The 24320-nt window shown below is 37.1% G+C and overlaps 1 protein-coding gene across 50 annotated transcripts in view; it reads right to left on the minus strand.

Annotated features, from left to right (window-relative positions):
• The window catches only part of LOC102400543 (ABI family member 3 binding protein), a 295359-nt gene that overhangs the window by 102081 nt on the left and 168958 nt on the right, over positions 1-24320 (minus strand). For 31 of the 50 annotated variants that reach the window (XM_044941166.2, XM_044941140.2, XM_044941123.2 and 28 more), the window contains 15 exons: positions 21332-21412; positions 20400-20447; positions 19113-19181; positions 18123-18170; positions 16579-16638; positions 15529-15624; positions 14170-14202; positions 13288-13377; positions 12279-12338; positions 9752-9811; positions 7162-7221; positions 6071-6157; positions 4710-4769; positions 3805-3888; positions 561-620 (listed from right to left, as the gene is read on the minus strand). In XM_044941166.2, the coding sequence (XP_044797101.2) occupies positions 561-620; positions 3805-3888; positions 4710-4769; positions 6071-6157; positions 7162-7221; positions 9752-9811; positions 12279-12338; positions 13288-13377; positions 14170-14202; positions 15529-15624; positions 16579-16638; positions 18123-18170; positions 19113-19181; positions 20400-20447; positions 21332-21412 (996 nt within the window). The remainder of the gene's footprint in view (positions 1-560; positions 621-3804; positions 3889-4709; positions 4770-6070; positions 6158-7161; positions 7222-9751; positions 9812-12278; positions 12339-13287; positions 13378-14169; positions 14203-15528; positions 15625-16578; positions 16639-18122; positions 18171-19112; positions 19182-20399; positions 20448-21331; positions 21413-24320) is intronic. The other 19 variants (XM_045165305.1, XM_045165299.1, XM_044941021.2 and 16 more) reach the window with 18 other exon arrangements.

Genomic DNA, 24320 nt, shown 5'->3' on the forward strand with positions numbered 1-24320 from the left:
TGAAAGTAAGTTATTCATTTAAAAAGAAGAATCATTCAAAGAACTCTCTTTTGAATTAAAAAGGACAAGAACGATTGGTAAAATATTATGGTGGTGGTGATGGTACAAACTCTTCGATGGTTTCCTAAAATAAGACCATGTCATTAACTTTTCAGTTAAAGAACAAATATCATATAGACAGCTAAAAAAAAAAAAAGACCTTTAGATCCACAAAGAACCCCCTTTTCTAACTTTTGTTAGGGTTACAAGAATTGCTTTTTAAACTCAACTTAAACAAAACATTGGTTAAAAAACATATGCAAAGGCAAGAACAATTTCAGATGGTTTTATGTATAACAATTGATCTGAGTTAGGTTCATGCATAGCTCTCTTAGAAACAAGGGATTAACTTGTTTTAAGAGTCAGAGTCTTCGGTACTTTTAGGATGAAGAATATCATGGCGTGATAATAGAGGATGATGATATAGCTTTATGAAGCAAAAGAACCTGTAGCTGTGATGTTGATGGAACGAGTTTGACCATGAGAAGCGAACGCACTTACTGAGGATCATGTGTTATTACCTTTTGTTGTTACCCAAGCATCAGTTCTGAATGTAACAGGTTCAAAGTCTGCAGTAGGAACTGACCAAAAGTATTAAAAAATAAACCAAATGATTGTTTTAAATAGAAGACAACTTAAAACATTTACTGTGAAAAGGATCTTACTATAACATGGCAAGTTTTAAAAACTCTTAAACTATAAGGGTAAACAATTGGTTTTCTAAAAATTGGCCATACCTAAGTCAGGTACCTATTCCCTTATTCCTCCTTTTATTATCTGATTCTAAATTAATAAGCCAAAGTAGGATGTTTGGGTATAGGTTAGGACCTATCTTTGGAAAGAGACTGAGGCCTCAGCATGATGAATCAGATTGGGTATCTCTCCATATTAAGCAAAGAAAGAACATGTCTTTATGAACAAAGAGGAACTTGTTGATAAATACTTGATCAAATCTTAATGGCTTCATCAGTGCCTAAAAATCTCTACCTTGGGAGTCCGATGTGGATCAACCAAGATCTAGAAAAGCTTTGAGTACCACCTTGAAATCAGATATCCTTTGTATTATATTACAGTTAGACTTTCTCCTTTGGTTGGTCTCTACTTATATCCACTCTTTCTGATTTTATTCTTTTCCATCTTTCTACTCATCTTTGTCCCACGATGATTTCAAAGTTCTACTTTCTTTATTTATTTTGGGCACATTCCAGCTTTTGTTGTCATTGCCCCTGAACTATTGTTATCCCACAAAATCAGCAATACTGATAAAATCTTTTTCTTTGTCCCATAGAGAAGAAACAGTGACTTCTTGGAAACTTTCAAAACCAGAGTAAATTTTGGAATAACTAAAATAAATTTTTATATAACTTTTCAATCCACATAAATCTTTTATTAACCTCTCTGGAAACTGCAGAGGAAAATAGTTAAGGCTTTTAAGGTGAAGTTCCCCACAGTCAGATTTCAACCTTCAGCTCACAGTGTAATTGCTGTTTTCCACAATCACAAGTCCCTAAATTTCATTTGTAACAAGAATGAGATAGTTACACGTCAACAGTGCACAGTCTAAATCTGATGAGTAAAAGTGCTTTGCCTGACCTATGTGGTGTTTGAAAACTGGGATATTTTACTTAAAAAACTAAAACTTTGGAAACACCCTAAAGAAATTGGAAAGTCTAGAAACAGTCTGCATGGCAATAAATAGCAAAACTAAGTCATAGCTGAACTGTGTGGATGAGGAAGGAATTTTCCTGTTTGCCTCAGTCTCTACTCCTATACTGTCTCATTTTTAGTCCTTTTTGCTCGTTTACAATATACACGTGGTCATTACAGACATTTGAATTTTCCCATCATGTACTTTTTCACTTTGTCTTTGACCCTCCTTTCTGCTGTTCTTTTTTCCTCTCTAATGAATGCTTTCTTAAAGCAAAAAGGTTACCTCCTTTTTTCAAAGGTTACCTCTTGTTTTTACTTTTTCTATTTTAATTATTTATTAAATTGTACATATAACTTTTATAATCATTAGTAGATGCATATGATTCATGCATTTTTTCCTATATTTGCTATTTTCATAATAAAAAGAATAGTAACAAAACAGATATTTATAGATAATATATAATATATATAAACAATATAATATGGATAATATAAATGGTAGAAACTGACATGAAAAACTTTATAACATTGACTATATATATTTTTAAAATTATTTATAATATATACATATTATGTGGGAGATCCGGGTTCGATCCCTGGGTCAGGAAGATCCCCTGGAGAAGGAAACGGCAACCCACTCCAGTACTCTTGCCTGGAAAATCCCATGGACAGAGGAGCCTTGTGGGCTACAGTCCATGGGGTCGAAAAGAGTTGGACACGACTGAGTGACTTCACTTTCTTTCTTTCATAATATATACACATAATGATTGCTAATATATATACATATATATCAATATATGATTGTTAAGCTCAAGGCAACAAGTATCACCACTTTTTATTTTTTTGCAGAAAAGAATGCATTTAAATTAGAAATTAATATCAAAATGAGAAATTTATATCAAACATACTTTAAAAGCTCCAAATATTTGGAAATTAAATGTCTACTTAAAAATTATGGCTGTATCTAAGAAGCCATAACAAGGAAAAGCAGAAAACATTTTTAACAGAATAAAAATGAAAAGAGAATTTATCAGAATTTGTTGCACGCAGCTGAAGCTGCTCAATGCAGCTAAATACAATGTGGAAAGCTGAATAAGGTATGAAAACAAATACTGGACACTAGCATAAAATTTTGTGAAACTGGAACAAAATCTGTACTTCAGTTAATAATATTGCATCACATATTAATTTCCTGTGTTTTTTAAACAACATAGTATCATAGTATTTCTTTATATTCTCAGAATTGGATTAGAAGTTTCAAGCCTCAAATTTTTTAAAATCACTAAAACAATAAGCTCTCTAGACTTTAAGCAGTAACCTAGTTAGTAATACTAGATTCCAGAGTAAAGGGAGCTATATCAAAGTTTTAAGTGAATATAAATCAGAAATCTAGCATTATGTTTATACTTAGTCAAATAAGTAAGGCTTCATTCTTTCTCAATTAATCTTTCCCTGACCTGAAGATTTATGTACCTAGCACATCTTGTTGATAGCACACAATACCAATCTTATATTTTCATAGATGTGTATATTGCCATCTTCTATTTTATTTACTTAGGAAAGGCTTTTGTTTTTAAATGTCTTACAGGTTTTAGGACTAAAAACACATCTTTCACATCTGATACAATAGCACCTTTGGAGGCTACTGAAGGCACTTGAAAGTGAAAGTGAAAGTGAAGTCGCTCAGTCGTGTCTGACTCTTTGCGACCCCGTGGACTGTAGCCCACCAGGCTCCTCCGTCCATGGGATTCTCCAGGCACGAATACTGGAGTGGGGTGCCATTTCCTTCTCCAGGGGATCTTCCTGACCACTTAGTGTTTATCAATTTGAACTGAATATGCCTAATTTTTCTAGAGAAGCTTTATTTTCAAAAGATAAGTGGCAGTTAATAAAATGTACAGCAACAGAGATTTTTACAGAGGAAGTATGAGGCATTAGGCTGCCATACAAATCTCCCCCTACTATGCTTTTCTCGCCAACTCTACAGTAGGAACTGCAACTCAATACTGCAGTATCTTTAGTCTCTGGGGGCATACTGGTTACTCCCAACAACTAAGATGACTCGTCACCCTGTTGGGTTAGGTTGTTGGAACTCTAAGCCATGAAAACTTTTACCTGGTTTTGACTCAGGTGCTTCAGCACTTGGTGTGGTTTTTGTTCTGGGATGTGGATGAATTGTCTGTTGTGATGTTTTAGAAGCTGAAGGAAGAAATTCTTGGGTTATTACATAACAACATTACCGAGGGTTCTGGAACCTATGGGAAGCAAAAACATGACTCTAGATTTTCTACATCTTATTTGATATTATTAGATATTTACCTTTTTAGTTTGAGATTTTTGTCACATACATAAATTCCTTTTCTATCTTCTTTTATCATAGAAGATTTTTTTGAAGACAAAAATCAGTTTTAATATAAGAAATAAAGATTAGTAATTATAATCAAACTCTCATAGAGCAGTGTGGTTGGGCAACAAAAAGGTTAAGGACTGTTGCTAAATTTCAATAGATAATGAAGGACAGTTAAACTAAATGTGAGGTTTATAATTTAATCTTTCAATCTCTGGTACATGTTCTATGTAACTATTAAAATAAGAACACGTTAGTACCTAAATGGAAACAAAACAACAAAATACTAAGGAAATAGAAAAAGGGTAGAAATGTAGATGTGCCAAGAATGGATCCTCTTGGCCCTGTGAGAGTAGTTGTTGATAGCTTTATCTGTCTAGACAAGAAACAGATCTGTGATGTGTTTGAAAACCAGTTTTTAACCACAAGCACCGCTTGAACAAAACACAGAATGACACAATTTCAAACAAGTTACCCAGCAAATATCTTAAAGTAGGCTCATCTGTGGCTAATTCTATTAAAAACAATGGATAATTTAAGAGTTTTCATAATTTTAAGAAGAATGTAGATAAATGGCCACAAAGAATAAAACTACTATCACACGGAGCAAGATGAAACTCTGAGCCCAACAATAAGCAGGATAAGGCTTGTTGAAAACATGGTGTATCATTACCTAATGTTGTTCCGGGGGCCTCTGTTCTAAGAGTGACGGGTTCAAGGATTGTAGCAGGAACTGACCAAAAAATAATACAGTAAAGCAAAGAGATTTAAAAATATATGAAAAGTTAGAACATTTACACCCCAACAAGATTTGCTTGTGTATCATTCCTTCCACAAACAAACAAAAAAAAACAGAAAGAGCAGATGACTGTTCTTCGGCCAAGCAATAGTTATGGTCAGTCTTAGGCTTAGCCTTGAACTATCTTGAGTCAACATGAAATTCTCCTAGGTTTTAACTAATGGATTCTAATCAATATGGAAAACTCTGCACTAGAAAATATTTTCAGGCATTTACCTAATATAAAATGAGAAAAAAAAAACTGTCTTTAAAGTAATCTGATCAACCTGCACTTCAGTGGAAGCTGAAAAGGAGCACATCCTATGTTTAGATTAACATGGATATAATAGATGGTGTGTACATTTGAAATAGATATAAAAATTAATCATGGAAGTGGATGGTGTTGGTCCTGCCAAGAGCTCAGCTATGGAAAGAGTCAGAGATCTCTGTTCAAATCATGACACATAAAAGAGCAGGATATGGTGGTCACTCAGTCTGTAATATTCGGTAGAGCATCTTTCTGGCCTAAGCCCGGAAAAAAATGGAAATCAAAGACTGTTGACATCTTTCAAATCTAAGCTCCTGAATCAAGTTCTCAAAATCCTCTTTCAATTGGCTGGATGGATCCATCCTAATGTAGCATCATCAGTAGCCATGTTTGGACCACTAAGAAGTAGGACAGTCTGTTCTAGGCAACTCCCCATCCCACCTCTGCCACCTCCACCACGTGCCTGGTCCTTCTGTCTTGGTTCATGTTTCCCTCCACATATCCAAATCCTGTAGTGGGCCCAAACCTTAAGGGCCAAGGGCCAAGTCCAGTCCACCTTGATTTTTTCCTTTGTCTCATCAAAACATATGCTTGACTTTACTGTTTTAGAAGTAAAATAAGTCTCCCACAGGTGGCCTATCACCCACAGTTGCTACTATTGATCCAGGAATTTGCAAGCTGCTTTCAATTTGTTTATTTACTTGAAGGAATATACTGACTCTGCTAAATAAGTTTTATCTTTAAGATCTGAGTGGAATTTTATAGTAAAAACTTACTAAACGTATATCAAAGATGACTCTCACATAGAAAGAATTAGGTATTCTGGCACCAACTGTATCTTACACAGTCATGTTCTCCTCGATATGTGATAGAGGAGATATTACTAATGCTGTCTCATAACTTCATACTTAGAAAGAGTAAGAGTTTTGGGTCCCCATTGGGACAGGCTACTAGGGCTCACCCTTAAACCAACAAATTGCACATTTACCCAGTTTTGTCTGAGGTACTTGAGGGCCTCGTGTGGTTTTAAGTCTGGGACGTGGACGACGAGGTCTTTGTGATCTTTTGGTAGTAGCTAAAGGAAGAAAAGACTTATGTTATTCTATATCTTATGGCTCTGGGTACTGAGGAGAGGTTTTTCCAAAACCTGTTAGATTTTTAAAAGTTCTATGAAACTGTAGTCTAAAATTTTCACTCTTTTTATGCCAACGCATCATTGAGGGTCAAGTTACTTATTCAAGGCATGAAAATTAGCACTTGTAATCAGATACTCACATTAGTCCCTCTCTGAGGGAAAAATGAGAAGGAAGACTCAATTCTGGTGCAAGGGAAGGGGAGGTTAGGGTCACACTAAGGAAAAGGTTTACAATTAAAATTTCAGATTTGGAAAACTTCCTATTTGTCAAATTGGTAATAAAACACATCATTACTTAAAACATCAACAAAGAAGCAAACATACCATGCAAATAGTTTTTTTTAAAAAATCTAGAAATGTAGAAGATGTGCAAAGGAACTTAAGAGTAGTTGTTATTGCTCATCAGCCTGGAGAAAAAAGAGATCCAAATTTGTTTTCAACTCAGCTTTAACACAGAACTTCCCTGGTGGCTCAGATGGTAAAGCGTCTGTCTACAATGCAGGAGACCTGGGTTCAAGCCCTGGGTTGGGAAGATCCCTGGAGAAGGAAATGGCAATCCACTCCAGTACTATTGCCTGGAAAATCCCATGGACAGAGGAGCCTGGTAGGCTACAGTCTATGGGGTCGCAAAGAGTCGGACACAACTGAGCGACTTCACTTTCACTTAACACAGAATACTGCTCAACAAAGCACAAATCAATGTGATAATTTCAAATGCACCATATGGCAGGTAAATCTTTTGAACTAGGCACACGCCTGCTCTCATAAAAACGACGGGACACTTTTTTAAAGAGGCTTCGGCACTCTTCAGATGACGGATTGAATTGCAGTAGAGGATGATGATGTCATTTTGTGAAAGAAGAAAAGCAGATGATGGGGATGGAGACTGAATGGACTGCACAAGGAGCAGCAACAGCACTAGGGGAATGGCGCAGCGTCATTACCTAGTGTGGTCCCAGATGTCTCAGCTGAAAAAGTAACAGGTTCAAGGTCTGTAACAGGAACTGAAGTAACAAACAAAAGAGAGGTTTGTTTTTTTTTTTTTAAATAAAGTATGAATAGCTACAACATGCATGCCAAAATGAATCTTGTCAGTGTAATACTATCTCTAGAATACTTTTTAAAATTTCTGAATGAAGGGTGTTATGGACTGAATTGTATCCCCTCAAAATTCATATGTTGAGGTCCTAAAACCTAGTGTGACTATGTTTGGAGCTAGGGCCTTTAACAATTTAGTTAAGCTTAAATGAGGTCATAAGAATGGGACCAGAAGCCAGAAGGACTGCTGTCCTTATAAGAAGAGGGAGAGACGCAGGGAAGCTTTCACACACAGAGAAGCCCATATGAAGACACAAGCCAAAGAGAAAGGCTCTGGGACATATTAAACCCGCTGACGCCTTGACCTTAGACTTCCTGTCTCAAGAGCTGTTGTCTAAGCCACCTAGTCTGTGGTATTTTGTTATGGCAGCCCCAGCAGACTAACAGAAAGGGAAATCAGTTGCTGTGCTCACACTTGGCCAAACTGTAGTTAGGGACTTCTTCATCTCATGAGATAGCCATTACATTTGGTCTCTGTTTAGCAGCACCAGAGGGAAACAGTTCTTGTAATTAGTGCTTGATTATCTGCATCTGCTCTGGTAGCCTTTAGGACAGTCTTAGGTATTTAGTAAATACGTTTCTAACAACCCTCAAAAAGCCTGTGAAAAACTAACCTGTACTTTTGTGGACGCTGAATAAAGAAACTGTCTACTATGTTATCAAATTATGGTTGCAGAAAAAGTTCCTAAATAACCAAGCAACCATTAGACAAATAGCCCAAAATGGCTCTGATAATATTGATGAGAACTCAGTTCTGGAAAGATCTTGTGACGTCTGTCCAAAGAAGAAGACTCAATAAGGGAAAGCTGCTTAGTCCATGGATCCAGTAAAGCACCTGTCCACTCTCAGCACAGGGAAAACTATCCAAGTGTGGAAAGAAGAGATATTATGATGCTCATTAAGAACAATACTAGTCTTAGCCAACCTCGCATGGTGTTGTTCAAGTGCATCATCCCCAACAAAAATGCTTTATTTGCCTTATAGAGAAAGCAGGATCTCTGCTCCCTCTGGTTGCCTCTATGCATATCCTTTTTTTCATCTTTGTTCACTCTCACTTACCCAATTGTGCAAATTGTAATGTGACATCAAGACCCAAACTCCTTCTCTGCTCTACTGAAGCCCACGTTGATTTTTAACTTTTTAAAGGTCTTCCATGCAAGTATGAGATGAAAGAATTTGGGTTCCCTCCACCAACAACTAGGGAAGAACTATAGATCCAAAGTACCTATTTTGGATTACACACTGCCCGTTAAAAAAGCCTCGCTATAACAAATCTATATTTAATGTTTGTATACCTCAGAAAAATCTTGAATTTGAAAAAACACTCTGCACTGTTCTCATTCTCTAGGATGTTCACATAGGAAAAATGTTTGTGCTTAACTAGCCTGTAGACTGAGAAGCAAACCTGTCTCTTACTACTCAGACTTGGAGAGAAGATTATGTATTTTCCGAACAAGAACTCCTCGCCAGCTCTGAAGGCACAAGGACTCTTGATAGTTTCCTCACTAGGAGGTAAATAGGTTTCCATTTTCAATCAGTGGCAGGCTACCACACTCCTTAAGTCAAGAACCCTTTTGTTTTGCTTTTGTCTGGTATAACCTCCACTGCATCTGGACATGAAGTAGTTTTAAGTTTGTATTGTGAATGACGTGTCTATTGGGATGTTTTGGGAAGTAGAAAAAGATAAACTTGTTACTTTAAAGCTTATGCTTCTGAAAATCACAGGTTTTTGAAAAAACCTTCAAGTTTTCCAAAGCTTGATAGATTTTCTTCAGTTTCAAGAAACGGATATGTCTAGGGTGAAAATTTTGCCCTGACTATGTGTATATCTTCCTTTGTTATTGATGATACTTTGGGGGAAAAGCTGATACATAAAATGAAGGTAATAAGTATTTTTATCACATTCTCCTAGACTGCATTAAAAAGATTGAGTCATTTCTAAACTATGGTGGAGAGTAAGGGGGAGTCAGATTCAACTTAAGGATGAGGCTTACTATTTAGACTTATTAGCCTTGATCACGTTACCTGGTAGACAATTCACTACAAACATATCACACAAATGTTAAAACAACAACAAAACAGGCAGATAAAAAAGGCAGGTGTACAAAGGATGTATAAAGGAACTTCCGTGTCACAGCCTGGTAGCATAGATCAGGATCAGGCACTCTAATAAATACATGAAATTTACCTTAACAGAGAACTCTGGTTGAACTAAAAACATAAACTGGTATGAAGAAAAATTTAAATATGTTACAGGATAGGAAGATATCCCAAACTAGATCCAGGCATGGCTCTCTTTAGAACCAGAGGTAACTTGCTTTATGCATGTTTTTCTCACAAGATAAAGAATGTAACTAAATGACAACAGAGTGGAATGAGCAGAAGTTTGGCAATGAGTAGGGAAAGCTCTTGCTAAAGGGCTGAAAGTGGCATTACCGAATGCTGTCTCCGGAGCCTCTTTTATAGGAGTAACTGGTTCAAAGACTATAGCAGGAACTGACCAAAAATAACAATAAAAAAGAAATGTTAAACATTTATACAGTCTCACAGGGATATGATTTATCTGCACTCAGTTCAGTTCAGTCACTCTGTCAAGTCCGACTCTTTGCGACCCCATGGACTGCAGCATGCCAGGCCTTCCTGTCCATCACCAACTCCCGGAGTTCACCCAAACTCATGTCCATTGAGTCGATGATGCCATCCAACCATCTCATTCTCTGTTGCCCCTTTCTTCTCCTGCCTTCCATCTTTCCCAGCACTCAGGTACCAGTTTATCACTCAGGAAGGATTGTCTTTATAATCAGGTAACTGTCCCTGAAAAGTGCCTGTGAAATTTCTCATTCTGTGATGATCCTAGTCTAGGTACCAAAGTAGACCATGCCCATCTTGCTAAAACTGATCTTTGGAAAGAAAGCACAAGCTTTGCCCAACTGGAGTACTTAAGAGAGCAAGATAAAGGGCAGCCATTCAGTCTGTGGTTTAGCTGTATCCTTTTATCATGTGCCCGGGGAAAGCCTCCCATACTGATGATTCCTACATGAAACTCAAACTCCTAAGCCCAGCAGTGAAAAAGTCTTTTCAACTGGCCCTATGAGCCCATTCAGTATAACAGCAGCTTCTGTATAATGTTCTGATCCACACTTAGAAGCCTGACAGAGAAGCCTCTGTCTCCTCTCACTGGTCCCTACATATCCTGCTTTTCTGAACTTCTTTGTTCCCTGCTCCCTAGTCATCCAAATCCATAACAGTTTGAGTGCTCAAGTCCTTCTTAACTACTCTGGTCTACTCTGATTGTTTCTTTAAATTCGGAGAAGGCAATGGCACCCCACTCCAATACTTTTGCCTAGAAAATCCCATGGACAGAGGAGCTTGGTAGGCTGCAGTCCATGGGGTCGCTAGAGTCGGACACGACTGAGCGACTTCACTTTCACTTTTCACTTTCATGCATTGGAAAAGGAAATGCAACCCACTCCAGTGTTCTTTCCTGGAGAATCCCAGGGACAGGGAAGCCTGGTGGGCTGCCGTCTATGGGGTCGCACAGAGTCGGACACGACTGAAGCGACACGTTGACAAACTACGGCCACAGGCCAAATCGCCCATAGCTCGCTTTCATACAGCCCGTTTCCTTCTTTAAGTGGTTGTAAGAAAAAGGAAAATAGATAACAGAGACTACTGGGGCCACAAAGCCCCCAGTATTTACTAAGTTGTTCTTTATAGAAAATACTATCAACTCCTGCCTGGATCTGTACTATGGCGTATACAAGCTAGACAGTTACCAAGAAATAATCTATTTGCCCAAGTATATGTTTGTTGCACAGCTGTTTCAGTCCACTACACACATTCAATACATAAAGGATGAATAGCATCGAATGATAAGCCAATGAAACAGACATTTAGAGAGAAGATTCTAATTTACAAAAAGGAAGGGATTCAGCTACCACCTAAGATCCATCCAGCTATGCTCCGCTTGCCTACTGTGGGGGTGAAAGTGGCCGCTGATCCCAACTTGTCCTTTCACTTTCTCTAGACTCCACAGGGACGGGCCCCAGGATTCCTCAACCAGAATCAACACATTTACCTGAGTCCTGAGGTGCTTCAGGACTCAGTGTGGTTTTAGATTTGGGATGGGGATGATGAATTCATTGAGGCACTTTGGGAACTAAAGGAAGAAAACTTCAGGTTAGTAGAGTGGTTTGAGTTCCAGAAGCTGTGGATAGGATTATACTTGCTATAGAGTTTCAGGAAATTTTTCTTTTGACTTTGAAATATTTGTCACTATTTTGATTATTGCCTCTATTTATCAGTTATATTACTATGAAAAACAAAAATCACATAGAAATATTAGTTGATATATCAAGGAGATCCTCAAAAGTGATTTCCAAATGAAAAAAAGTTCCAAAAACCTACTGTATTATGGTGATGGTGGGAGAGGGGTAGGGTGACTTTATACTAATGATGGGACACATAATTTCAATTTACTGGCCTTGGGTATATTTTCTATTTCACTCCTTACTGAAAAAAAGACCATATCATTGCCTAAAATGACAACATAAAGTCACACAGGTCATAAAAATGTAAAAATTTAGATCTGGGCAAGAATTACATCACACCATAACAGTTGTGACAATGTACTCACTTAAATCAAGGACAGACACCCCACTTGCAACCCCACTTATTGTGTTTGAAACTCAGTAACACAGAATGTGATTAAAAGGTTACATGGGGATGAGATGCTACAAATTCAAACCCATTGCCTTAAGCATATATATACTACGCTAAGTTCATACTTGACTGTCTCAGTACCAAATGAATTGTTTTAAGACTCCAATATATTAAGAAATAATTGAATTACAATAGAGAATGACAAGAGTCTTGTGAAGCAGGAGAAGCTGAGGTTATGATGGTGATGAAATCGGCTTCAAATGAGCAGAAGCAGATGCTGATGGACATAGTGGATCATTACCTACTATTGTTCCTGGAGCTTCGGTCCTAAGACTGACTGGTTCAGGGATTGTGGCAGGAACTGATCAAAATTAATAAAAGAAATCAAAGAGATTTTTGTGAATGCATGAAATGTCAGAAAGTTCATCTTACCAGTAAAAACAATGCTTTGAGGGGGGGAGAGGGAGGGAAAGGATGGATTACACAGAAAGTTAACATAAAAGGCAGGAATTATAGGGGTGGGAGGTGAGAGGTGGAGGCAGTGTGGAGTAGGGGGTCACACCAAGGTCTGTCCACCACACACAGAACAGACAGCCAAAAAGAAGCTGAGACCATACCCCCTAAGAGACTAAGTCCTTAATGAAAACAGTGGCATTTAATAAACAAAGGAACAACCTCTCAGTTTGTGATATCATTTTAAATTAGGTTATCTTCAGTTCTAAGAACAGAAAAAGCATGGTCCTGTGTAGAAATAGGGATCACTGAAGCCAACTGGATCAAATTTAAGCTTTTGAGTAGACATCCTGGTCCCCTTTAGTTCATTCTATGGGTACAGTCAAGGGAATGTATGAAAAAGTCATCTTCTATCTGGTCACCAGCTTCATTCAGCACATTTCCTGTTTTCAGCCTTTGTCTCCTCAACCTTCCATTCATCCAAATTCTGTTCTGATGTTTCCCCTAATTATTCTGGATCTCTTTCTGTTCCAAATATTTACATTTCCAGCATATAGCATTTGTACTCTTTGAGAAATTATTTTATATTTGTATACACACTGCCTTATGTTATTTTCTATCTTTTTATGCAGGAACAGCTTTTGTTTACAAAATAATTGGGAAACAGAACAGAATTACTACTTCTGATGTGTCTCACAGTTGCTAATACAGTTACGGGGACGTGGAAGAGATTAATAATAAGAGTAGCTTCCACTCTTAAGAGATATGTAAGACATGTACCAATTATGTGCACAGAATTCAGGGTTCCAACTGGGATAGAATGTTTGGATTCCTTAAACCAGAAATCACATATTTACCCAGTTTAGTCTGAGGTGCTTCTGGATGGGGCGTGGTTTTAGGTTTGGGACGTGGACCACGGGGTCTCTTGGTTGTTGTTGTTGTTGGAGCTGAAGGAAGAAAATCTAGGATTAACATAGTGCTGATGGCTTCAATAACTCTGAATAGAATGATCTAAGCAGGTTCAGGCTTTCTAAAATTTACCAGTTTCTTTGAGTGGAGAAAACTTTGTTACTTTAGTTTGAAGTTTTCTCCTTTAACAGATTAACAGGTTTTCTTTTATAACTGAGAATTCTCTAGAGATTAAAAATTATGTAACAGTTATATTTAAGAAATGAAGATGAGGAATTAGCATTTCCTTGAAACCACCTCTAATGAGAAATCATGCTAAACTGTGATGGTATGTAAGAAGTTCAGGCCATCCTGTACTATCCTTTTATAATTTAAAACAAGTAAGTTTGGGCAAGTTTTCCACTTGATAATTTACTAGAAAAATGACACAAAATTAGATGAAACATTAGTAAAATAAAACAAAAATCATGTAAATCTTGAACTATAGAAAGTAAAATGCTCAAAGAAACTTCAAGGTATAATAATTGACACTCTGTTGGTGGTCTAAATAAAGGATACATGGAAAATCACATTTGGACCCCAGTTCTAACAAACAGCACAGTGTAAACAGAGACTCAGATTGATGTGATGCAATTACAAGCTGGGAGATGGAGTCAGTAGCTGTCTCAAAGTTTATATACATTAATGTTAGAAAGAAGGCCTTTTCTATTTTAAGATGAATACAGCAATAAGATGACAACAAATCATGACATCATCATCTCTATTGCACCACAGATAAGTATGAAAACGAATAAAGAAAACACATTCTGAAGGGTATAAAGGATCATTACCTAAAGATGTCCCAGGAGTAATAGGTTCAAAGTCTGTAGCAAGAAATGATCAAAATAATAATAATGAAATGTTAAACGTGTAAGAAAAGTCACCAAGCTCTCTTGAAAATGAACTTTGCCAGAGTAGCATTGGTTCTACTGCCAGAAAGCAAAATTTTTAAAGTTCTGAGGTGAGGGTACAAAGGTACATGATATTATAAAATCTCCATATAGTTACCTACAAGTGTTGCTTTTATATTACCTTACAATACAGTAGAAGACTCTGCTCAGAGATATCTTTAGGTATCTGTCTAATAACATTATGGTTAACAATTATGAGAAAATAATGTGAAAGTATAATTTTAAACACTATATATTGGAAAACAAACAATTAGAATCTATGTCATGATAGATGCAATTGTTGATATATTGGTAATGAATAATCAAAACAGGCAAGGCTCTTTTTTGTTGAGAGTCCACTTTGGAAAAAGGCCAAGACCTCCGTCCAAACAAAGGCCTATAAAAGAGCAAGATACAAAGGGTCATTCAGTCTGAAAAATATGTCAATGCATCTCTCTGCTATCAGGACAGAAAAGAGCTGAGCCAGGGAGGATAGGAGAGTATCCTGCAGTTAAGTAGCTCAAATCCAGTCACTGAAGTCAGGCATTCAAGGTCCTCTTCATGGACCCACTAAAAAGTAGCATCGCTGTCCACAATTTCTGAGCAGCAGCCAAGTAAACATTGCTTTCCTCCTTTCTCACAATCAAGTTCTCCTATAAGTCCTATCTTTCTGTTGTCACCCACAAATATGGTACCTTCTTTCTTCTGTTTATGGTATTCCTCCTCATTCCTCCAACAAATCTACAAACTATACACATTTCAAGGTCCACATTACACTCATCAGCCCATGGATCTTTCACTTCTCTAAGAATAAACTGTGTCTAACAGTTGGTAAAACTCAGTAAGTTGCTTTGCCCGTACTCCTTTCTACCCATTTATGAACAATTTCACACAAGAGCAGCATCCTCACTCAATGAAGCCAAGTCATTTGTTTTTTCTAAACTATTCCTCACAGTGCTAATGTAGCGGTTCATCAAATAAGAGATTAACTGGACTAAATAGGTTAGATACTCAACTAGGTAAGTTTTTGCTGAGCCAGAGTCAAAGAGAAAATGTAATCGAATGGCAAGAGAAACAAATAAAATACAAGGTACCAAGAAGGTCCTAAGAAGCATGAGGAAGTAACTCATCCTGACTAGAACATTTGTAACTTGGACACCATCCTGAAGGATCACAGGGTTACTAGGCGGCGAGTAATTACGCTCCTACCACAGTATCACACCTAACAGGGGTCCACAGGCACAGGAACCACATATTTACCTAGTTTGGTCTGAGGTGTCTCAGGTCTTGGTGTGGTTTTATGTTTGGGACGTGGACGTGGGCGACGTGTTCTTGTTCTTTGTGATGTTTTTGGAGCTGAAGAAAAGAAACTGGTTAATGCTGTCTTATGACTGCAGAGAGAAAGGATTATTCATGGCTGTAGGTTTTCTAGAATTGTGCTAGATTTTCTTGAGTCTTGAGAAATTTGTATCTCTGGTTTGAAATTTTTTCATCTACATGCAAAAAAATTTGTGGGGGTGTCTGCTGACAGTTCTTTTGAGAAAGAACATATAACCTTATTTTAATTATCTGAAAACTTTACTATTATTGCTGGTACCAAATTTTCAAAAAGGACCCTGATCCAAGGGAAATCAGAAGTATATAACTTTCTATATCACATTACAGAGGGGCCCAGACTCTCCTGCTTTATGTTATATTTAGAAATTAGTTGGTTTAGAAATCAATTTGGATTATACTTAGAAATTACTTGGTTTAGGCATATATACCATATCTTAAAACAACTTTCCATTGCTGGCCATAGAATTACATCTGATGTTCATAAGGCATGCATGCTCAGTCATGTTCGACTCTTTGAGACACCATGGACTGAAGCCTGCCAGGCTCCTCTGTCCAGGCAAGAATATTGGAGTGGGTGCCATTTCCTTCTCCAGAGGATCTTTCTGACTCAGGGATTGAACCCGTGTATCCTGCATCTGCTGCATTGGCAGGCAAATTCTTTACCACTTAGCCACCTGGGAAGCCCTGTTTATAGGGAAGAGACTCCTAACTTTATCTGGAATCCAGCAGAACCACAGGCTCTGTAAAGTTTTAGGAAAGCTGGTAATATGGGTGATAGCTTCATACAGACTTATATTCTAACAAAGTGACCTATTTTAAACATCTTCAATACATTCAAAATGAAGAATATAGTTGAGTGACAAAAAAGGATGATGAAAGAATCTTGTAAAATTCTTTGACCAAGATGATAATGGAATAGAGTGGACAATGAGCAGAAAATGTTCTTGCTTAAAAGGTACAAAAGGTCATTACCTAATGTTGTCTGAGGAGCCTCAGTTCTCAGAGTTACAGGTTCAATGTCTGTGGCAGGAACTGATCAAAAGCAATTCAATAAACAATGGAGATTTAAGAAATGTGGGAAAAGAAAGAAAATTATCTTGAAAATGAATCCTTTTAATCCTATAATGTTTAAAAAGAATTTATGAAAAACAGTATTTTTTCTGTAATAACTAGCTGAACTCTGGTACCCATTTATCTCACAAATAACTATACCCCTTTACACTTTGCTTCTCTATGAGGCCAATGAAAAGTGTTTTTTTGTGGGGGGTTTAATTATATGATTACAGTTATACTGGAATCTTGGCTCCAAAAAATCTTTTGTCCGATACAAAATTTTTAAATTACTTATTTTAAATTTTTAAATTAAATTACGTATTTTTAAATTACTCTTAAAAATCATTATGAAAACTTGTGTTAGTATTTGACAGTTTTCACCACCATTACTAAATTTTTTTTGAGAAATAGTGGCAGCAGTGAGAATTTAAAATGTTCTTAATCAGTCTGTTTATTGGATATCTGTGACACATAGGCAAAAGATAAGCTTATGCTCTTTCTCCACAATAAAGGTGATACTCTTTCTTGCAACTTGTCCTTATTTATCCTTTTATTTCAAATGGATACTTGGGAGATAACTCTTCAAGTGAGAAACAGAGATGATTAATAAAAAAGTCTGGAAAGTAATAACTTTTTGTCTGAATAAACAGGATTCCTATAATTCTATAGTATTCTGTAATGATTGAATTATGCATCAAAACAAAATTTAGATTTATGACTCCTTGGTTTTAAATCAGTGTCTCTATTTTAAATTAAGTCCAGAAAATTAAATGTAAAGTCAAAAATGTCTAATCACCAATTCTCTGTAACACAACCTAGAGTAATCTTAAGCCACATCTGAAAACATTTTCTGAACTAATGGAAGACATGGTATCCAGAAGTGAAGGAAAGGGAGGACTACAAGGCAAAACAATATTCAAAGCTGAGTGCCCTCAAACAAAAAAGGAAAATTACTGTTTTGTTTGGAATTCAATACCACAAGATGAACTTATCAAAAGAAAGGTCCAGTTACAATGGAACAGTATGAAATCACAAAAGAAAGGACTTCTGCAAGAAAGAGATGATTACGTATTCTTTTTCAAGCCCCAATCAGCTTTTTCATTGCTTCCCTCCCACATCATAAATTATACACATATAAAAGCAGAGATTTCAACAATGTCCTGGTTTGAAGGATGCACAGAGAGAGCATTTGTGACTCTTGCCAATATCAAGTGCTGCAAGCAATCTATCTCTGAAGGTGATCAAAGCACGATTCACATTCAGGAGTAACAAGCTGAGCTGCAGATGTAAGAATACCTAATGATATGAAAAAGGTTCCTGTTGAAAATAGCAAACAATTTTAGGGAATGAATGAAAATGTGGATGAATGACCACTGTTTACACAAGACACTACAGACAGTGACAGAGATGAGAGGGGTGAGTTCAGAGAAACAATGACCAAAAGGGAAGACATCCATCGTTACCTATGCTTGTGGATGGCGCTTCAGTCTCAGATGTAACAGGCTCAAAAACTGCACCATAAAAAAATAAACAGATATAAGTAACAAAAGCAAGGAAGTCTAGACTTTTAGGTTCTCACTGATGCTTAATTCATAGGATACAGAAACTGGTTTATTCTAAGTTGATATAAGTTGCCTTCTTGATGGACTTATTTATTATGAGAGATGTTCTCTTAGTAAATTAGAATTTTCTACTAAACTGGAATCTTGGGAGAAAACTTCAATTGAAAAACAATTGAATTTTCAGAACTGTTACAGAGTATCTTTTTATTTGGTAGAAAATCATTTAACAGGTACCATTTAAAATGTAAGGTATTTTAGAGAAAGTCAGTCTCCATGTGATTGTAAAGGAAGAACACAGGATCAGCCTCCCTAGAGGTTGCTGCTGAAACCACTCTTGAAAATGTTCCAGATGAAGAAAAACAAGCTTTCATTACAAACACAAATTGAGAAAACAAAGCCTGAAAATGCTTTAAGAAAAATGGAATCTGTTAGATAATCAGATGTAAAATTTTGTCTGTTGTTTAGTCACTAAGTCATAGAGTCCTATTCTTTTGTAACCTCATAGACTGTAGCCTGCCAGGCTCCTCTGTCCAGAGGATTTCCCAGGCAAGAATACTGGAGTGGGTTGGCATTTCCTTTTCCAGGGGATCTTCCCAACCCAGGGATTGAACCCAAGTCTCTTGCTTGGCAAATGGATTCTTTACCACTGAGCCACTGGGGATGCCCAGACAATCTGTTATAAAATTTACTAATTTCCCAAACATTGAGTTGTTCATTTAACATATGAAATGAACAAAGTAGCCACATCAGTGTGGCTACTTTGAGAAGAATGAACAAAGAAATCATTGTATTTAGGTTTCTATGCTTTACAACATGACAAATTATAAGCATTCTCAGCAACATCCCCAAAGAGAAAGCATCTTAAGTCAAAGCATTGGAAATTATGTTTACCGGATGTAGGTGGTGGCGTATCTGGTTTTGCTGTGGGTTTAGAAAGTAATTGCTTTGCTGGTTTTGAATCTGAAGAGAAAAGGGCTATAATTAGAGTCATGGCAGAGCTGTGAATGTGATTAGTGTTACTTACACACTGCTTTCCTAGTACCGAAAGTAGGGATTACCCAGGCTGGTACATCTGGTCTACGTGTAGTTTTAGGCCTTTGGGGTCATTTCGATGCTTAAGAGAAAGGTATTAAAAATTAGCATAATGGTTATGGCTGTAAGTGTCATAATTAAGGACACATGCTCGAGCAAAGAGATTATATAAATTTAGTGACTATACAACAAAATTAATTCCTGGGGTGGAAAGGGTGAGAAATGTGTCCATTCTTACTAATTCTTCTGAAACCAAAAAGTCTTCAGGAAATGTTCAAAATATGTCTTTCAGCAAAAGTAAGGAGAACTACAATTACTTTTTTTGTATAAGTAATTTTTAAAATGACAAGTATAATAGTTATGTTTCTTAATTGATAGTTTTTTTTTTTTCAGTATAAAAACAGTAAGGTAGAAATTTGAAACTTGCTTAGTAGGAAACCAGGAAAATAATCCATAAATACTTGAAATTATACACAGTGTTACATGGTTATTTCTGGAATTTTCTAAAGTAAGTCAGTGACAAATTTATTGTGAATGCTGAGAAATTATAATAATTATAATCAAACAACATTAGGACTGAAAACAGTACAATCAACTTGAGACTTCTAATATTCTCAAGTTATAAAGACTATACTACTTTTATCTTGGACCCGAGACCAAGAAAAATGCATGTGTCTTTGGTTACCAAAACATACTAAAGAAATTCTTCAAAGAAATATAAAAGCTGAAGAAGCCATTTTTTCATGCAGCTTTCTGAAAGGGATAAAGTCTTACAAGTTGAATGAATAAAGCAATGAAATGGTAATCACGACACTGGAATAAAGCATTGCCACTTGTCAAGTCCAGGATGAGCACAGAAGTCCCTGAGAAAGAGCAGATGGTTTTCTCAACTCAAGGACACATGATGGAAGGACAGAGGGTTTGTGGGAAACCAGGAAGTTGTGACCAAAACCACAGACCTTCCCTGAAAAAGCACACAGAATTCTTTTAGAAGTCTATCTTCAGGCTCTTCAGACCCAAATAGAAAAGGGGAGGGAACGCATGGAACAAAACTGTGACACAGTGTAGAACTTCAGTCATGCCTGGGTGGAGAGCAGGAAAAGAAAAGTGACAACCCGGGAAAGGAATTGGGGGAGAGAAAATTACCGATCGTGGGCACCAAGGGTTCCGGTGGTACCGTTGCAGGTTCCAGAGCTACAGAGGCAAAAAACCGAAAACACTCATTATGTCAAGAAGCGGCATCTTGAGAAGGAAACATGACTCTTCCATCTTTACTTAAACTGTGTACTTTTTCTAAGTGTAATTTTCCTTTCTATTTCTCCCATTTGCCCCTCTTCTCCCTATTGCTTTCCCACACCTCATCTGCCGTGAATATACATCTCGTACAATATTTTTCTGGTGCCCTACTTTAATGATCCACTTAGAAGCCCAACTTATTGCTCTGTATACTCAATAATTACAAATAAAAATATAAATGTATTCATAAAATGTGAATGTAGAAAGCACAGATGCTTAAATATAAAAATAAACTACACTGATTCCTGCAGCCCAGCTATTTAGGTGGTGAGTGAATGACAGTTGCTCAGTCATATCTGACTTGCCACCCCATGGACTTCATAGCCTGGACTATATTCCATGGACTATATAGCCTGCCAGGCTCCTCTGTCCATGAAATTTTCCAGGCAAGAATACTGGGATGGGCTGCCATTCCCTTCTCCATTTAGGTATAGGTAGCTACTTTGTCAATGGCACCCCACTCCAGTACTCTTGCCTGGAAAATCCCATGGGCGGAGGAGCCTGGTAGGCTGCAGTCCATGGGATCGCTAAGAGTCGGACACGACTGAGCGACTTCACTTTCCCTTTTCACTTTCACGCACTGGAGAAGGAAATGGCAACCCACTCCAGTGTTCTTGCCTGGAGAATCCCAGGGACGGGGGAGCCTGGTGGGCTGCCGTCTATGGGGTCGCACAGAGTCGGACACGACTGAAGCGACTTAGCAGCAGCAGCAGCAGCTACTATGTCAGAAACCACCATATTCCATTTTTTGTGTTAACTGGAACCCTGAATGGCACATTTACCAGGTTTGGACTTGGGCACATCTGGACTAGGTGTGGTTTTAGGGCGGGGACGACGACCTGGCCGTTTGGTCTTTGGTGGAGCTGAAGAAAGAAAATCAGCTGGTTAATATATGAACAGTGACCCTACAAACTGACCATCAATACTATGTGCATCTTAGAAGCATATTTAAGCCCTCTGATTTATTGCAGACATGTATCCTTCTGTTTTTGATTATTTATCCAGTTGAATGAGCTCTTGAAAAATGGAGTTGTGGGATTTCTTTTTTTTTTTTTTTTTTGCCAAATATTAATAAATAACTCTTCAAGGGAGCTCTCTATTTTTCTCTTTTGACTTGAAAAACTAAGAACTTTATACAGCTTGGAGAAGACAGTCTCATAAAATTTTTGAAGATATATTATGTTCAACAGGAATATGAGAAAAGTTACTTTTATTAATGGAAGCTGCTAGGGATAAAAACTAAAATTTATTTGGCCTATGATTCAAAACAAAACTTTTTCACTTAGCACTTAAAAATCTGCAAATCAGTAACATGTGTAAAATGGATTTGAATTCGAAATTATTTCAAGTTAGGCAAGTTTTTAAGAACAAGATATAGTTTTTGAACTACAAGAATTAAAATTTCCTTCCCAAAGAATAGGGAACTGTCACACACAAATGAACATTAATGAACAAATCCATTACTGTGAGCCTGCTTAATAAAGATGCCAGCAGTCAGGAAGAGAGGAAACAAAGGTAGGTCACTCACTGCATTACCTAACGTTGTTGAAGATTTAGTTTCTAGCATTCCAGGTTCTAAGACTGCATGAAAAATGACCAAGAAGGAATCAAAATCAAAGGAAAAATGATGAACTTTATTAAAATATGAAAAATGCTTAATTTTTAAGTACTAAGTTGAGCAAACATAAATGGTGAAACTTTTATTCATGTAAGAAATTGCTTTTCTATGTAAATAGATTACTGTGTTTTTAGACAAAATGAACAAAAATGCAGCTGGTCATTTAAGTTTGGAAAGAGAAAGTGGAAAAAAAAAAAAAAAAAAGCATGACTCTCATTTGGAAGATGTGAATGCAATAAAGTAACCAACAGCTCATATTATGAAGGAAAATGTGGGTAATTCGGTAAGAAGGCACCAGCAGAACAGTTTTGCTCTCTTGAAGAAAAAAAGCTATAAAGATTGGGGGTGAGTTTTTCTTTTTCTCTTACTTAATAAATTTCCTAGTGAAATATCAGGATATTGAGAGCTGAAAAGACCATAATGCTTTAAAGAAAATCTACAAATGTTAGAGTTTTGAAAGCAAAACAAACAAACAAACAAAAAAAACCTCTAAAAATGAAAGCATAAATGTGTCCTGGGGAAGCCATGGTCCTCTGTGGGGAATAATGAGGTTAAAACAAGCTCAGGACACAGATATAAGAAGGAAAAAAAGGAATATGGCAAATCAAAATCAGTATGGCTGTCTCAGAGCTTCCACTTAGTCAAGGCAGCAGAGAGCTTATCTTCTGGCAGAAACAGCTAAAAGCAAGATCTGAAGGACAATCAAGAAATAATTTTTTTAAAAAATCCAAAGCTAAGGACGAACTTGGACATAGTAAGTGAAAGTAAGTGAATTCTTTTTCACTCACTAGAGGAAACTTCATTACCTATTGGTGGTTGTGATGGTGGGGAAATCTCAGGTTCTGGGGCTGCAATAAAAGCAAGTATTATCTAGGGAAATGCTGACAGCACCATCTAAGGTAGAAATGAAAGGTCCTTTACCATAACAAGTGTCCTCTCAGTGGAAAGCCATCGGGTTCTATTGGCTTACAAAATAAAACTCCATCACCCCACAGCCTCTACACAAACTACAACAGAAGAAAGAATTGAGAATTCTAATTTTTCTTGTTGATCTTTAGCTATGTTCCCCACTACAGCTCCTAGTGCCTGAGGAGATATTACTTTAAAAGGAGGTCAGTGTAGTCTTTCAGAGGTCATTCACCTGCTGTTTTATTTTCTTCAGGACAGTCAGATGGGAAACGGCAACAGATCCATCAGACCTGTAACCATGTCTGAGCTCTGTTAGTTTTGGATCATTTTCAGCCTGACTGGAGCTGATATTGGTACACACACACACACACACACACACACAAAACAGGAATTGAACTTACAGTCTAAAAAGGGCCACAGGTGTTCATATGGTATTCATTATATCTACTACTACTTCTTGCTGGTGAACAAATTGATTTACACATGAAACTTATTCCATTTAAATTAGCAAATCAGCAGAAGTTAGAAAGTAGTCTCCACATTTCATGAAATGCTGAATAAATTCATTAAAAATATTATCTAAATATTCTGACAGATAAACTCTCCAAGGCCATTCAGATTGGCAGTAAGTAAATGCTGAATACAAAGAAAGCTGAGCGCTAAAGAAATGATACTTTTGAACTATGGTGTTGGAGAAGACGAGAGTTCCTGGGACTGCACGGAGATCCAACCAGTCCATCCTAAAGAAAATCAGTCCTGAATATTCATTGGAAGGACTGATACTGAAGCTGAAACTACAATATTTCGGCCACCTGAAGCAAAGAACTGACTCATTTGGAAAGACCCTGATGCTGGGAAAGATTGAAGGTGGGAGAAGAAGGGGATAACAGAGGATGAGATGGTTGGATGGCATCACTGACTCAATGGACATGAGTTTGAGTAAGCTCCAGGAATTGGTGATGGACAGGGAGGCCTGGCATGCCACAGTCCATGGAGTCGCAAAGAGTCAGACACAGCACAGTTCAGTTCAAGCGACTGAACTGAACTGAAATGCTGAATATAGTTTGGTACAAAGACTATTTGTTTTGTTTTGTTTTTTTAAGAAGATGATCCAACAGCTTTCCTATTCTATAGCACAAAAAGAGTTGATTTCTTTCAAGAAGAAAATAAAAAGGAAATCAATTTTTGAAGTAGAAAACAAAGTAAAGATTCTTTGACATTTTTATCCTTACAGAAAGAAATTA

Source organism: Bubalus bubalis, chromosome 1 (genome assembly GCF_019923935.1).
Source record: "Bubalus bubalis isolate 160015118507 breed Murrah chromosome 1, NDDB_SH_1, whole genome shotgun sequence".
Lineage (NCBI taxonomy): Eukaryota > Metazoa > Chordata > Mammalia > Artiodactyla > Bovidae > Bubalus > Bubalus bubalis.